This window comes from Hyaena hyaena, unplaced genomic scaffold (genome assembly GCF_003009895.1).
Source record: "Hyaena hyaena isolate Hyena2069 unplaced genomic scaffold, ASM300989v1 scaffold_68, whole genome shotgun sequence".
Taxonomy (NCBI): Eukaryota; Metazoa; Chordata; class Mammalia; order Carnivora; family Hyaenidae; genus Hyaena; species Hyaena hyaena.
In genome coordinates this window covers 697,058-714,292 of record NW_024080700.1, presented here as the reverse complement: position 1 = coordinate 714,292, position 17,235 = coordinate 697,058, and the positions used below count along the sequence as shown (strand labels likewise).

General features: G+C 45.3%; 1 protein-coding gene across 2 annotated transcripts in view; it reads right to left on the bottom strand.

Annotated features, from left to right (window-relative positions):
* CSNK2A2 (casein kinase 2 alpha 2) overlaps positions 1–7,599 on the bottom strand; it is a 37,954-nt gene extending 30,355 nt beyond the window's left edge. Inside the window, exons 1-2 of one of the 2 annotated variants that reach the window (XM_039232578.1) lie at positions 7,436–7,599; positions 6,542–6,653 (exon numbers count right to left, since the gene is read on the bottom strand). In XM_039232578.1, coding sequence (XP_039088509.1) covers positions 6,542–6,653; positions 7,436–7,539 — 216 coding nt within the window. In that variant the 5' untranslated portion in view covers positions 7,540–7,599. The remainder of the gene's footprint in view (positions 1–6,541; positions 6,654–7,435) is intronic. The other variant, XM_039232577.1, reaches the window with a different exon arrangement.
* Positions 7,600–17,235: the final 9,636 nt, after the last annotated feature.

The following is a 17,235-nucleotide window of genomic DNA, read 5'->3' as shown; positions in this document are numbered from 1 at the left end:
GGCATCTATTCTCTACAGGAGCCAGGCTACAGGTAACTCCCTTCAGCCTCAAGCTGACTCTTCTAAACCTGGGAGGTGGTCCAGAAGCTAAAAAACCAACAAGCTCCCGGAGAATGAAAGTGATCATTTTAATTCTATGAACAGAATTAGAGAGAAAAAGAATTTATAAAGGAAGACCCTTGGCATCCTATGGAAAACAGATCATGAGTTTTGTAGAAATTAGAATGCTGTGACCATGAAGCCCAGTGTTTGTACTCATCCACCCACAGTTATACAAAGCTGAGAAAATACATACGCTTCCCTAACAGTCTCATCATTTCATCCTGCTAGACAAAAGTCTCTCCCACTTACAGTTCATTTATTCCAATTCAGAGAATGTCTGTTTAAAAGATTTGAAATGAATCAGTTTAGCTGTTTCCTGATCCCCAAACTATTTTTTTTAAACTCAAAGTCTTATAGATAAAAATGGCAAAAAGTTAAAAAAAAAAAAAGAAGTTAATGTATTAAATCAAGTTTCAATAATAAATGAATTTTGGCATACACCTAGGAAGAATGTGTAAAAGAAAAAAAACTCAGAAATTTTCTGTGCATGAGTTCAGAAAAGGAATGAAAAGGAAGGAAAGGAAAAAACAGAGAAAGAAAAGATGGAAGAGAGGAAGAAACATTCCCGAGGGTTTCTGCCCATATGATAGAGTCTCAGCTATCCAGGAGAACCTTGTTCAATGTAATACAAGAGTAAGATACTTCCCTCTCCCTATTGACCAACCAGAGAAACTTAAAACAAAAGACGAATTTAGTGATGTGCTGCTTAGAAAGTCAAAAGTTAATAAAGTCAATAATCTGTCCTATTTACTAAAGCTGATTTTTAAAAAGCCAGATCTGAGCATGATTTCAACTACGAGCACCTGACTGTGATTCAATTTGCAAACTAACCTATACAAGGGGCCTAAGAATTAGGACCTCAATAAATCCCAACAAATGTTAACAGGCAAAGTCCCATTTTAATTTCTTTCTAAGCACAACTGAATTAATAAATTCAAGACAGGTGAGAAGATAACGCAGAACTTTGAAATCTGGAATTACTTTTACTCCAGTGCCACAGCGACAGTTTAGATATTAATTTCATCACCTGCAATAAACAATTACAATGAACAATGGTTGGCAGGATGCAGGATAGGGTAAGGAAGAAAGTGCGGCCCGGATGACAGCATTTATTTTACTACCTTGGGAGCATCTCTAAATTCTACTACAACTGACCCAAATATAAACAGCATCTGAGCAATGTTATTTCTTCACAGCAACTCTTCCCTTCATCTTTCAAATCCCATCTTTCCAATTATAATATCAACTCCTCAAGACTGTTCATTCTCAGAATTTCTGTTTTTGTCAATTTAAAAAATAAGGCATACAGCAGGCCTTTTGAATCTCATCAAGAGACTGGTACAGTCCTTTCTACTTCTGGTCCCTCCCTTTGAAATCATTCATGTGGCCCAAGTGAAATATTATTAGAACTATACTTTATTGCTAAGTGCCAGGCACTGTTGTAAGCACACTGAATCCACTTTTAGTAGTGTCCTGAGATGAGTTCTATTGGAGCAATTTTGCATGAGGACACCGAGGCAGATTTGAAATAACTGCTCAGGTCACAGAGCATCTGAGTGTTGGGAATGAATATCTGAACACAGGCAGTCTAATTCCAGGACCACTTTCAGGAAAGAACCACTTTGGAGATGACTAAACCACTGCTGTCTACTTACCCACCTATGCATATCTCATTTAAGTCTCCCAAGAACACTGTAATTTACACAAGAAATGTATATCCATTTTATAGACAAGAAAACAGAGTCAAGTGGGTAGACATGAAGAAGCTGGTTCTAGAGCCCAAGTCTTCTACCCTCCATTTACAGCACTTCTTAACACTATTCCACGCTGATCATGAGATGGCAGATCCTAAAATCAGGCTCTAGAAACTACCCAGAGCCATGCTCTACACATGCAAATGGGTACTCTATAACAAGATATTCTTTTTACACACGGCTCACTCTCCAATAAACCCTAATATATTAGAGGAATAAAGCTGCTGGCCCTCAAACCGGGCAAGTCATCATGATAAGACATGGAACTGTATGGGTTAAAAAGGTGTAAAAACACTGGTTATTGTGGCTTCAAACCAAGAGAGCAAAGTAACATTTCAGTTATGCATCAAACACCCAGCTGCAGGCACAAACCAGAGAATCCCTAGGTGGGTCCCTAAAGCTCTCCGGGCTCTTCCACACTCCATCCAGCAATCCGTCAAAGCCCAGCATTTCCTTCCAGAAGAATAACTCCCCAAAATCATTACAAGGAAATTCATTTGACTTTTAGTGAGTGTCCATCCATCCTTCCAGGACAGTGCAGCACGTCGAGAAGCCAAGGAACCAGCAACTGTCCTAACTGCCCCCGACATCTACAAGACTCCGTGACAGCGACAGAGGACCCTGGCGCTTCCACCCCAACCGTGACCCTGAGCAAATGTCTTTCTGGGTCTCCGTTTATCTCCGAAAAGGGTTTGGGTTCTAAGGTTTCTCTGCTCCGGTATTTCGTGATTCTGTTTCACTGCAAATTCAATCCCTGACTCTACAACTGCATTAGGAACAGCACTGATTAGTTCACATCATCTAAAAAATGTACATTATTTCTGATGTTTGTAACACTTAAATAATACTGTTTTAATGACTTCTATACCATGACATTGGTGGGACTCAAAATCACAAGAACTTTGGATACACTAATACCAATGTCCTGCTTCAGGAAGACGAGGTCTTGGTACATTTGCCTAACAAAGTACGCAGAGGGTGAAACCTACCACTGGAGAAAGCAGAAATAAGAGAGAAAGCCCGGCACCAGCATGGAGCAGACAGCGCTTCCATATAACCTACACAGTGGCCCGCTGGCTACAAAACAACGAACACCATGTGTCAGGGACAGCCCCCCCCCCCACTACCTCCTCACAGCACACAGGTTTCACAGTGTCCACAAATATGCTAAGCGCACTTCCAAAGTAAACTTGCGTTACCATCATTCTTGGTTTCAATCTTAAGGATTAACCTCTGGGGAAAAATGGATTTGCCCAACTCTTTATAAATAAGATCATCAAGAGACTACCAACTTACTCTCCTATGTGAGAATTTCCAAATGAGTACAGCATGAGTTCAGGACACCGTATGTGTTTATTTAAAAACTGTATTGCTCTTAACTTCTATTTAGGAAATAGTAGTTCTATTTTGAAGGATCCCAAGAAGGGCTGAAATCTATACCCAGGTGGTACTCACGAAATGCTACAAGCTGTCCAAAAGGGCCAAACGCAGGGGCGCCTGGGTGGCTCAGTTGGTTAAGCATCCGACTTCGGCTCAGGTCATGATCTCATGGTTTGTGGGTTTGAGCCATGCATCGGGCTCTGTGCTGCAAGCCAGCTCACAGCCTGGAGGCTGTTTCGGATTCTGTCTCTCCCTCTCTCTGACCCTCCCCTGCTCACGCTGTCTCTCTCTGTCTCTCAGAAATAAATAAAACATTAAAAAAAGGGCCAAATGCTTTTATTTCTGTGTATACCTTCCTAAGAGGTACTACAAACAGACTGAAAAATGGACTTTTCAGAATCAGAAGATGAAACTGCAGGCACTGAATTGGCTTTCTACCCTTCTATGTTAACTCTTCCCATCCACCCTCCTCTCTTCCCCTCAAAACAATTTCTGTCAAAAAAGATATAACCTCTCTGTTGATTGGAGCGTTTTAAGATTTCAACCTCAGAATTTCACTTCAAGAGAGAAAGTAAATTTTACTCACCAACTTCCAAATTCCTCAAACCTCTTAAGAGCTCCAATATGTGTTGATCAAAAAACTACTAAAAAAAATCTACCAATGCAAATTAAATGGCAGAATTCCTCTGTGGTCATTCATCTGATCATTCTCATGTTGGAAATAACTGATTAAAAATGAAGACAGCCCCTCTCCTCAGGGAAAGAACCCTCTATCTCAGTCACTGTGCGTACATTAACATATAAGTCCCTTCCTGCAGCTGAAATAAGAGTAGGCCTTTTATGAAGAGCAAGTTTTTTCTAGATTCCTCCAAATTATGAACAGCTGGTACTCTGTTCAGGACCTAATTTCCTACGACCAAACAGTGTAACAGCAGGTGATTAGCCATAACTTATCTGAACAGGGGTGCACAACTTTGGCTAAAGACCTTGTTCGTTTTAAAACACAGTATTTTTATGGGGCGCCTGGGTGGCTCAGTTGGTTAAGCGTCTGACTTCGGCTCAGGTCATGATCTCACAGTTAGTGGGGTTAAGCCCCGCGTCAGGCTCTGTGCTGACAGCTAGCTCAGAGCCTGGAGCCTGTTTTGGATTCTGTATCTTCCTCTCTCTAACCCTCCCCTGCTCACGCTGTCTCTATCTCTCTCTCAAAAATAAATAAAACATTTAAAAAAATTAAAAAATAAATCACAGTACTTTTAATCTACTTTAATTCAGCCAGTGAAAACAAGGAAACCACAGTACCATCAGTAGTTTCTGACCCCATCCTTCAGATAGAACAAAATCTGGACAGAAACGCCACAGGGCTTTGAAAAAACTTAAAGAAGTGGGTGTTGTTTGCACCAGTGGAAAAGAGGTGGTTCAGGCTGTACCCTGAAGAGAACGTGTATGGAAAAGCTACAAGAAACACTTCATTAATCAGAGCATCAAAGGAGTCTCCCAAGTCTTATTCCCGAACACTGGAACTTCTTCTGTGCTCAACATCAAGATCTCACAAACCAACGCTAAAATGGGGAGAAAAAGAAACAGGAGTTCTGGCTAAGGGTCATTTCAACACCGTGGAAGCAGATTAAGTTTTCTTGTGCCCAGGTTTCTTGTCTGTAAAAATCACCTTCACTTTACATACTGGGTTCCCTGAACATATCCTGAGAATCTTTACGGGAAAAACTCTCCAGCAACTGACGCTATGAAGTACTGAAGAAGGAAGACTCACGAGTAGTGTGACTCTCTCTCGCATGAACACGCTGCCACTTTTATATTTACCTAAAGGCCGTTCCTTCGAAAGACACCACAGGAAGTTACACACTTATCCTAAAAATACTGCTGCACAAAAGTTTAGTCATTTTTCTGAAACTGTTATGCAGTCAGTTCATTCTTCCAAATGCACAGCAGAGGAATATGGATAGTCCTAATTTTAACTTATGCCTTGCTTACTTCCTGAAAAGACTTTAAGCAGCTTTTATTAAAAACATTTATGCTTATGCATAAAGGAAAAAAGCGTATGGCCTCCCCAGGCGACTTCTCTTAAGGGAACATTTCTTTAAATATTTATGCTTGTAAAGGAAGGAAAAAAAAAAAGACCATGTGACTTTTCAGGTCCAATTCATATTTGGGGAAGAGGAGAGTCAAACTCCACATCTTCAGTATCAATTCCTCACTTCTCACCCGCAGTGTTTCTGACGGCACAGATAACTCTCCCTGTTTCTCTCTACTGCAGCTCTGCTTCTCTGTCATTAGGCTCGGATGGTACTGAGAAACAGAGCTGATCACTCTTCTGAAAAGTGATTTTCAGACCGTGTAAGCCTGACCCCTCATGCTCAACAGGGACACAGCTGCCCTAACTCTGGGCGTTAAGACACAACAGCTTCCCAATCCCATGACCTTATTCACGGCTCCAAAATGGCCACATTGCACATCTTGAATATGCAAAACTGCTTGTATTAATCATTCTTTAGTCTTTTCAACATTTCACTACATGACATGCACACACATTAAATGATCTGGCAAAGATGAGGACCCTTTACAGAATCTAAGAATTACCTTTCTTTTAGTGTACTCTATAAAACATAATTAAATCTAAGCAGTTACCTGAAAAAGAATTTAGCCAACTCTTCATCCTCATGAAAATCATGTCTTCACTTGAGAAGACGACAAAAGGTGTGTCTTTATCCAACTTAGGCTACTAAACCAGACACTGTTTTGTTGAAATTATAACTTTAGAGTGTACCCTTTTACTGCTCCCAACTTCACCTTTACTATTTGAAAAACAACAATGAACCTTCTGGGCACTACTAGCTCACTGTATCTACCCTACCTGACAAACTTTACTGCCAAAAGAGACAAGCTTCAAACTCATCTTTGGAGCGGCTCTAATTTTTCCCAACTTTCTTTCTGGAATAACCTGAGCATCAAGGGTAACAAACTCATTTCGATCAATGGGATCTTCATGAAAAAGCTTTTCTTTCTTCTGAATACCTATTTCTTTTGTAACAAGTGGAGCCCCTTTGGAATTTTCACTCTGGGAGCCCAAAACGACATTTCAGAACAAGGATGATCCTGAACATCTTCCTTAGATTTGAAACAGGTCCACATACTTCAAAGTCCACAGGAAAATGGGTGGGAGAGCGAGTAGCGAAGGGACAGGAGACAGAATAGGTTTAAAGAGCTTGCATTGCTCATTCTAGAATGTGGCTGGAGTTTACATCCTGACCGGTGAACAAAAATTTTAATGCCACTCATAAGACACTCACCTTGAGAATTTTTACAACCACTCTCTCATTGTTGGTGATGTTAATGGCCTCAAATACTTCACTATACTTTCCCCGACCAAGTTTTCGAACCAGTTGGTAATCATCTTGATTACTGTGAAAGGCAAGAGTGACACATCAATGCCAAGACTTGGGATTAACCAAGCCCATGCCCACTCTACACCCCCATCCAGCCGTTTCCATTAATCAAGCCTTGGAAGCATCCACACATCAGGATACAACTCATTCCCTAAATGAAAGCCACAACATAAACTTGGCTCCTCTCGCTGCGCACAGCTCCTAATCTAATTGGTCCGTCACAACTTGGGGAGCGGAGGTAAGAAGGCACGGCTCTGGGCCAAACTAGAAGGGGGAGCAAAGCATCCCTCCTGGAGGCTCAGAGCGTGCCCCTCTGTCCGGGGCTCCAGAGCAACTGCCTTACACTTCACACCCCAAAGGTAGACAGCGCCTGCTTTGGGAATGTGGATGTCTTTAAAAGGTTTCCTCCCACCCAGCCTCCTCTCAAAGAACTAAAAAGGCAGAGAATTTTAATAGCTCCAGAGGACAGCTGCTGACTGCCCACCCCAAATAAAAACCCAAAAGTGTAAGGAGGAAGGGCTACTCCCTCATTTCCACCTGGCTCCCGTCCCTGGACCCGACACTTCTCAGTAAGAAAGCATTCCTAGGGGTATGAGGGAGAGTGGGGTGCGCAAGGGGAGAATGGGGGAGAGGGAGCCGGGGACGTGTGCGGAGAGCGGCGGTGGGGGGCTCTGCCTCCCACCCCAGACCCCAAAGCGTCGGCCAGCGGCAGGGGAGGCAGACCGCGGGGTGGGGGGCGAGTGCGGTTTGCGCCGGGGGGTGGCCGGGCGAGGGTGGGGGCGGCGGCGGCGGCTTTACCCCCAGCTCGGGACGTGAGCCTCATAGTCCCAGTACTCGCGGCTCCTCAGGCTGTTCACCTCGGCGTAGACCCGGGCCCTGCTGCCCGCGGCCGGGCCGGGCATGGCGGGCGGGACCGGGGGGCGCCGCGGGGCGCAGAGGGCGGCGGCGGCGCGGCGGGGGGCGCGGGGCGGCGGGCGGAGGAGGCGGCGGGCCGCGGGGCGCTGGAGGAGGAGGAAGAGCGCGGCGGCGGGAGGCCACGCCAGGCCGGGCCCGCGGGGGCGCGGGGGGCGCCGGCCGAGCCGGCCGGGCCCTGGAGCGGCCGGCGGGGCGGCGGGGCGGGCGGCGCTCGCGCTCCGCGGCGGCCTCCGCTCGGCTCGCGGCCCCGAAGCGGCGGCTGCGGCTGCGGCGGCACCGGCAGCGGCGGCCGCCGGCCGGGAAAGGGGCAGTGGCGGCGGCGGCGGCGGCGAAGAAGGAGGAGGAGGAGGAGAAGGAGGAGGAGGAGGAGGAGGAGGAGGAAACCCGGAAAAGGGGCCGCGCTCACTAGGAGCGGCCACCGCCCGGCCCGGGGCCGCCCAGCCGCACAGCGCCCCCTGCAGCGCCGGGGGACCCGCGGGGCGGTGCCGGCCCCGCCCCCGACCCCCCCCACTCCCAAAGCTGTACGTCCTAGGTGCGGCGTGCCGCGCTGGCCGCCGGGCTTCCCCCACCCGCTGACCGCCGCCTTTGAGTCTTGACCCTGTGTGCCCTTTCAGCACTGTCCTGGAGACCCCCTACCTCTGGCTCTCCCCCTTCTAGTCATCCAGAGTGTACCCACCCCGTTCTGACCCTCCTTGTTAACCAAACCGTCCCCATCAAGTCCCTCCCCGATGACTCATTCTTATCAATGAGAACAACCCCCACCTCAAGATTTCTCCCTCCCGGAGACACCCCTTCTTTCTCCAGGCGACACCTGCTCTGTCACCCATATATTCCTCAGCTTCAAGATTTCCCCTTTTCTCTACACCCTGAGCCTTCCTCACAAAACCCTTTCTCCCAAATTCCCTTCCAGAGCCTTCCCTAAGAACCCTCTGAGTGCTCGCTTTTGTCACTTGGTTAGGCTGGAATGGGCCAGCTTCCTGGCCGTGAAGTTCCTATTTTCCCGTTTGAAATTAATAAGCAGTTTGTGGGGAAATACTTTGAGACAATGTAAATGTCCTGTTTTTGTCTGGGAGGACAGAGAGCAGACAAATGCCTGAAGGGACAGGCCAGGGGTTGGGCCTGTATTGAGGGTGAGGTGGCCAACCAAAATTTGTCCTAGTTTATTATGTTGCCTTTTAGCTCTTCACAGGCCTCTCTCTCTGATCTTCTGGCCCTTTCTTTGGTCTTGCTTTCCCATTCTACGCTCTGTATCAATAGCACTTCCAACTGGGCCCAGGTTGCTCTGACTCCAATCCGTTCTTAGATTCTGTTTTCTAGGTAAGACCCTGCTTCTCCTTCTTGACTGTAGAGTCTGATCTATCCAGGTTGAATCCCAGCTGTGCTGTTTACAAACTGTGTGAGCTTGGATCAGTAACTTAACCTCTCTGTGCTGTAGATTTTACGACATGAAACCAATAATGGCCTTCTTCACAGGGCTGTGGGGAGGCTTAGATAAGGCAAACCATATAAAAACGCTTAGAACAGTTGCTGGGTGCTCAGTATCATTATTAGCAGGCCCAGAGCCTTTCTGCTATCACTTTTCCCTCCCTGAGACCACCGCATACCCAGTTTTTGGTTCCTCTCACTCTCCAAGCTTGGCCAGGGCTACCTCTACCCCCTCCACCCCTACCTTCCCATGCCTGCCTTCTTTCTCCTCCTCAGATCTCACCTTTAAGTTCACTTTATTGACTTGGATGTGGATTATATCTAGAATAAACATGGGACGGGGTGAGCTAAAGTCCTCCTACTCTGCCATTTTCCCAAGCTCTCTTTAAGTTCAGTTTTTTAACAAATCATTAGTTTTTAATGGATTTTTAAATTTAAATCTGTACTTTTTTTTTTAAGTAAGCTCAATGCCCAATTTGGCTTGAACTCACGAACCCTAGATTAAGAGTCACATGCTCTAGGAACTGAGCCAGCCAGCCAGGCGCCCCTTTGAGTTCACTTTAAGTGGGAGAGTTGATACTTCTCTATCTCAGCACCCCATCCTTCCGAAAACTGCATATTTTGTCATTTTGTAATTCTGTCCCCTCCACTGTAAAAACAGCATGAGAGCAAAGACTAAGTCTTGATGCTCACCACTGGCTCACCCACCGTTTGCCACGTTTAGAGGCTTTCAACAGGTACAGTGTTACCCCACAGACCAGTTACTAATTACAAAGTGGGCGTCACTGCTTTAGCTACCAGTCACATTTAACATCATCAATAAGGGGACCAAAGGACCCTGTGATGTGAGGCACCAAGTAGGGACATGGCATCTGCCCAAAATGCTTAACTTGAATCTAATTACGAGGACACAGTCAGACAAATCCAAACTGGGGAGCATTTTGCAAAAACAGCTAAGCCTGGATCTCTTCAAAAATATCAGTGTCACAAGAGAAGGCAATTCAAAACAAAACTCTGGAGTAGTTCTTGATTAAAGGAGCCTGAGGGATATAGCTAAATGAAGTATGTAATTCTGGGTTTGATCCTGAATGAAAAATAGAGGAAGGAAAGGAGGGAAAGAGGGGAGGGGAGGAGGGAAGGAGAGAGAACACAGCAAAAAGGACCCTAAGGAATGGGCCTTCTGGGACAATTTGAATATAGGATGTACGTTACATAATTGTATTGCATCAGTGGTAAATTTTGTGAGTGTGAGGATTATATTGTGGTTATACAAGAGAGTCTCTTGATCTTAGGAGTTACATGCCAAGTGTTTAAGGATGAAGTATCATAACATCTGCAACTTATTCTCAAATGGTTCTCCAGGAAAACCTGGGTCCCAAGAGCACAAGCATACATGACAAGGGGAGAAATTAGGCAGAAATGTTGACAGCTGTAGTTGTAGAATATGGCTGATGACTACATGAGCTTGCAAATTTTCAGTAGATTTGAAAATTTTCAAAACAAAAACTGGAAGAAGACACATAAAGCATTTATGGAGTAAGGGGACTTTGGAATTTGGGTTCAAAACCTGCAAACCTCTATAAATGTCTTTCACACAAAAAGACACGAGTATTCTCAAGCTCTTAACACAGCATTTGGATTTTTTCCTGACAAGTCCCTGTGAATTAGTCTAGGCCAGAGGTTTTTAATCCTGAGCCCTTGGAGGGGTGCCTGGGTAGCTCAGTCTGTTAAGCATCTGACTTCAGCTCAGGTCATGATCTCATTGTTGGTGAGTTCAAGCCCTGTGTTGGGCTCTGTGCTAAAAGTTCAGAGCCTGAGGCCTGCTTTGGATTCTGGGTCTCCCTCTCTCCTGCCCTTCCCCTGCTCACTATCTCTGTCTCTCTCTGTCTCTCTCTGTCTCTCTCTTTCAAAAATAAATAAATAAATAAACATTAAAAAAATAATAAATGGGAAAAAAAATCCTGAGCCCTTGGATGAGCTTCCAGGACCCTCTGACATGCTAGGCAAAATGCGCGGGTCACTGTGTGTTTGTGTGTGTGTTTGTGCATTCTTTCCTTAGCATCCGTCAGATTCTCAAAGGAGGCTGTGACCCAAAAATGGTTCCAAACCACTGGTCTGACTATTAGGTCCAACCCCAGGGGGGCCCCATTCCTCACCCCCACCCCCTCCTACACCTGCCCCACACACCCTCCCTGCACCTTCCTCTCATGCTTCATCACCTAACCCACACCCATCTCCCGTAACCTGTTCTCACACCTGCCAGGATGCCGAGGGTTCACCCACACATCACTCTGGTGCAACACACTCCCTCTTTTGGCTGACGCTTCACTAACTCAGCCCTGAAACATGTAGCCCGTACTCCCACGGCCACACAGTATTTTTTTTTATGATTTTTTCGGTGGGTAGCTTGGGCTCCCCATGGCATTGATGGAGACTCACCGCCTCTCCTTCCTGCCAGACCACCATACAGTGTCCTTGGTGTGAATTAAGATTGGCAGTTGGGGTTGGTACCAATGCAGTCCTCACTGATTGAGTCGCCCTTGGATATGGAGAGGGATAGGTGGGTGGCTCTACAGGGCTATAGGTTACAGTGAGCCAGAATCAACTTCCCCTAATTACCCTGTGGGTGTGGGTTTGGGGTTGAGTACGATTCAGGGTTATGCAAGGGGAAATGAAAGAGAGCATGCTGGGTCAAATAGCCCAACAATTTCATACCAACTCTTACGCTCCCAAATTCTGCATACACACCACACACCACACACCACAAAAATTTAAAGAACACCTATCTGTTTCTAAAACATTTGAGAGATTTATAGGCTTTATTATTTTTTTAATGTTTTTTATTTATTTCTGAGAGAGAGAGAGAGAGGCAGTGTGACTGGGGAGGGAGACACAGAATCCGAAACAGGCTCCAGGCTCTGAGCTGGCTGTCAGCACAGAGCCCGACGCGGGGCTCGAACCCACGAACCGCGAGGTCATGACCTGAGCCCAAGTCGGATGCCCAATGGACTGAGCCACCCAGGCGCCCCAAGGTTTTATTAGTTTTTAATTTTTATTTATTTTGAGAGAGGATTCGAACAGGGGAGGGTCAGAGAGAGAGAGAGAGAGAGAGAGAGTCCCAACCAGGCTCCATGCTCAGTGTGGAGCTGGATGCAGGGCTTGATTGCACAAACCATGAGATCATGACCTGAGCAGAAATCAAGAGCTGGATGCTTAACTGATTGAGTCACCCGGATGCCCCTACATAGGCTTTTATCTTATTATAAGGCTGATTCTATGGACTTAGCCTGAGGAAATAATGCAAATTATGAGCAAAGAATTATTAATAGTGGTGACAATTTGTGTGTTCAATATCACTGAATCCTGCAAAAACTCTGAGGCTAAAACCCATTGAATTTATACTTCAAAAAATTATTGTTTACTTTTGAGAGAGAGAGAGAGATAGAGTATGAGCTGGGGAGGGACGGAGTGAGAGGGAGACACAGAATCTGAAGCAGGCTCCAGACTCTGAGCTGTCTGCATTGTTGGACGCTTAACCAGCTGAGCCACCCAGGCACTCTGAATTTATAATTTAAATGGGTGAGTCATATGGTAAGTGAATTGTATCTCAAAAAAACTGTTAAAAAATCCTGAGAGTGGGGGCGCCTGGGTGGCTTAGTCGGTTAAGCGTCCGACTTTCGCTTAGGTCATGATCTCACGGATTGTGGGTTCGAGCCCCGCGTTGGGCTCTGTGCTGACTGCCAGCTCAGAGCCTGGAGCCTGTTTCGGAGTCTGTGTCTCCCTCTCTCTCGGACCCTCCCCTGCTCACATTGTCTCTCTCTCTCCTAGAAATAAATAAAAAAATATTAAAAAAAAAATCCTGAGAGTGGAGTTGTAGCAATCCTGTTTTTGCAGTTGAGGAAACTAAGACTCTAAAGATGTGGATAATTGAGGCAAAGTCTGGATTTGAACTAAGGCCTTTCTGACCACCAAGTCCATTTCTGTAATCCCTTTCAATTTCTATATACCCCCTCTCCAAAGACCCAAAGATGTTCATTGTGAAAATTGTCTTTAATCATGAAAAATAAAACAACCCAAATATCCCAAATTACAGGACCAGCTAAATAAATTGTAGTGTATCCCTACAATACAACATTAGGCATCATTAAAAATTATGATTATCCTGAACTTCTAGTGAAGAGAAAGTTTTTATTGTGTGAGATTTTTAAATAAGTGGTTTTTTAAAATTACACAAATAATTGCGGTACACAGAATAACACCACCTTCCACACCTCGTTCCCCAAAGATATCTCCCTCCTAATCTCTGTAGCCTGTGAATATGTGAATATGTTACCTTACTTGGGAAAAGAGACTTTGTAGATGTGACTAAATGCAGGATTTTGAGATGGAGAGATTATCTTGGATTACATCCAGGTGGGTTTACCGTTGTAAGAGTCCTTATAAGAAGAAGAGGGAGGTAGGAGAGTCTGAGGTACATGTGAGGAAGGAAGTGGAGGTCAGAATAGTGTGATTGCTTGAAAGAAGAAACGAGGCCATGGGCCAAGGATTGTGGGCAGCCTCAAGAAGCTGGAAAAAGGCAAAGAAACGAAATCTAACTGAGAGCCTCCAGAAGGAATCCAGCTGGCCCTGTCAACACCATGATTTTAGTCCATTGAGACCCTTGTTGGGCTTTTGAGCTCTTGAACTACAAGATTATAAATCTGTGTTGTTTTATGCCACTAAGTCTGTGGTGATTTGTCATAGCGGCAATAGGAAACTCATTGAGTAGTATAGAGTTACTAAACATTTCCTGAAAAGCGCAGAGGTCAGCGGGGCGAGGAGTGACAGTTGCCCTTCTTTGCCTTCCGCGTCCCCCCAGTTCAGTATGTATCATGCCAGGCCCTTTGCAGTCAGGACATATAATACAACCCATGTTCTTTTGTATGGTTTTGCTTAGTTTCAAAGCAGGAAACCAGAAGGTATGTATGTATTTAGCAGGTAAGTTCACAGGCATGTAATGAATGCATAGGAAAAGAACCAGAAAGAAATACATTAAGTGCCTTTGAATCTTTTATTTATTTATTTATTTTGAAAGACAGAGTGTGCCCATGCATGCAAGTGGAGCTAGTGGCAGAGAGAGAGGGAGAGAGAGAACCCCAAGCGGGCTCCATGCTCTTCACAGAGCTCCGCATGGGGTTCGATTTGACAACTGTGAGATCATGACCTGAGTAGAAATCAAGAGTTGGTCACTTAACCAACGGAGCCACCCAGGTGCCCTGCCTTTGAGGTTTTTATATTCAGAAAAAAATAACCAATGTTTACAGGCTGTTGACTATCCCAGCCCTTCCCCCAACAATTTGTGGGTTAATGGGGACTTTTCACCAGTTAGGAAGGGGTAGAGAGTATGGCAGTAGGGTCTTCAATTCTCCCTGTAACCAAGGAGTCCACAGGGAACACTGGGAGTTCATGTCTGGGAGTCTTTAAGGTGCTAGACAGGTGAATAAAATATGTTAATTAGGCCCCTACTGACTGCACTTCACATTTATATGCCTCTTGCTTGGGGCTATCACTTTTTGATTTTTTTTCCTAATTATTCTTAAAGTGTGACCTACTCCGCCCTTCACCTAGAAAGTGCCTCTGAGGGGGCAAGAAGGGCTGGGGAACAGTCTTCCCAGGCTAGAAATGATAGAAATAGAAATTTTTGGCTGGTGCCCCAGTGAGATCCCCTTTTATTCAGCATTGCCTGACTGGGAAAGGGGGCACTCTTTTAGCCGCCATCCCACCTATTCCTGGAAGCTCAGTGAACTTCAATTCGCCTAATACTCTCAGGGATGGATGGATAAACTCTTTGGGGCTAAAATGTGAATAACAGCTTTCTAGAAGGGATTTGCATTTTAAAAAGGGCCAGACTAAGAGGTTTTGCACAGTGGATCCTTAATCCTGGAGTTGCAGAAGATGGAAGAGGGGGCATTTTGGAGGGTAGATGGTACTTCTCTGGGGACCATGCCCACTCTGTGAGGTTGTGGTGGGGACTTGGAGGGAAGTGGGCTCACCGCTATAGTAGCAGGTAGAACACCCATGGTGAGGCCATTGTATTTTGCAAACATTCATCTCTTCCTGCCTAACTGCTCTTCCAAATTGTCCAGAATCACCATCATCTTTCATGCCCCCTCCATCACTGAGCCAGATGGCTTTCTGTCTAGGCGGCAGCTCACTTCTAGCCTCCCATCTGGGTGTCCATAGCCTTTACCTTGATTTAAGCCTGTGTCATCTCCTCCTTGGGCTTTCTTCAGGTCCTTTGCTGGAGTGATTTTTGGGCCATCAGATTCCCTGCGTGAAAGCTCAGGATCCTTAACCTGGGTTGGTGGCTCTGGACTGATTATGTTCATAAACGTGGATGGAAATAATTACATCTTTATTCACAAACCTCTAAATGAAATTAGCATTTTCTTCCATTATGGATGTAGTAAATGCTCAAAAACAAAAATAAAAACAAAGCACATGAGCTGTACCTGAGAGTTTGCCACCCCTAGAAATCACAGATATTTGCTTCTCACTTTGCAGTTGGTGTTATTTTAAAGTAGGAACATTTACTTTTCAGAAGGACCAGCTGCTCTAATTGTTGGAGGCAAAGAATATGAAGGAACCTCCAGATTTTGGGCTTTTCCCCTTATGTTCCAACCCCCATCATTCCTCAGCTTGGGATATCTATTTAGAAGGTTCTGAGCCCCGGGATGCCTGGGTGGTTCAGTCAGCTAAGTGTCCAACTCTTAGTTTCAGCTCAGGTTGTGATTTCATGGTTTGTGGGATTGCACCCCAAATTGGCCAGGTGCTAGGCATGGAGCCTACTTAGGATTCTCTCTCTCTCTCTCTCTCTCTCTCTCTCTGTCTCTACTTCTGCCCCTTCCCTCGCTCATGTGCACGTGCTCTCTCTCCAAATAAATAAACTTTTAAAAAAATAGAAAAAAATATTCTAAGCCTTAGTGCAGCCAGTGGGAACCTAATTAACATATTTTATTCACCTGTCTAGCACCTTAAAGACTCCCAGACATAAGAATCCAGCTTTTCCTGTGGACTCCTTGGTTACAGGGAGAATTGAAGATCCTACTGCATATTCTCTACCCCTTCTCAACTGGTGAAAAGCCCTCATTAACCCACAAGTTGTTGGGGGAAGGGCTGGGATAGTCAACAGCCTGTACATATTGGGTGGTTTTTTTTCTGATTATAAAAGACTCAAAGGCACTTAATGTGTTTCCTTACAGTTCTTTTCCTATGCATTTGTCACATGCCTGAGAACTTACCTGCTAAATATATACATACACTTTGGTATCCTACTTTCTATTTCCCCCAGTAGGTACTAGCCACTAAACCAAGGAATAAAAAAACACAAAACAACAACAACAATGAAACTAAAAGATGTTGCACCTGCAAGCTTTATGTTTTGTTTTAGGAAATGCATCATTTCCTGGTGCTTGCAGAAGTCTTCCTGTCTGACTGGAAGACAACCTGGGAAGTCCAGGTCCTTATGAATGTGTGAGCCTGGCAGCGAATTGACCCAGGAGGGCATAGAGGATGACAGAAGTCCTAGTGGGTGAACTGCCAGCCCCAGAAAAGCACAGTCCAAGCCCACGAAGAAAATCCAAACTCCACATCCCTAAGGTGGGGATCAATCGCTTCGCTGAGAAAGTGGAGGAGGGAATACGGGTGACAGTGGCAGATATGGTTGGGATAAGGTGGTCCTGGCTGCAAGCACCCTAGACATCTGTGGCAGTGGTGAAACCATTGTGGAGGCAAGCAGGGACTCGCCCTAATTAGAGCAAGAATTGTATTATTCTGCCAACACTAATTCATAGACCCCACTCTGATTTTGCCATTTGCCCCACTAATGTCCTTTAGAGCCCAAACATCCCCTCCAGAAACACAGAGCCACATTTAGTTGTTATGTTTCTTCTAAATATAGGGCTGCCTGGTGGCTCAGTCAGTTGAGTGTCTGACTTCAGCTCAGGTCATGATCTTACAGTGAGTTCGAGCCCCGCATTGGGCTCTGTGCTGACAGTTCAGAGCCCTGATCCTGCTTCAGATTCTGTGTCTCCCTTTCTCTCTTCCTTCCCTGCTCATGCTCTCTCAAAAATAAACATTAAAAAATATTTAAAAATCTAGATATACTGACATATAACGTGTTAGTTTCAGGTGTATGATGCAGTGATTCAATACATGTCTACACCAGGGCTCCTGGGTGGGCTAGTCTTGATTTTGGCTCATGTCATGATCTTGCGGTC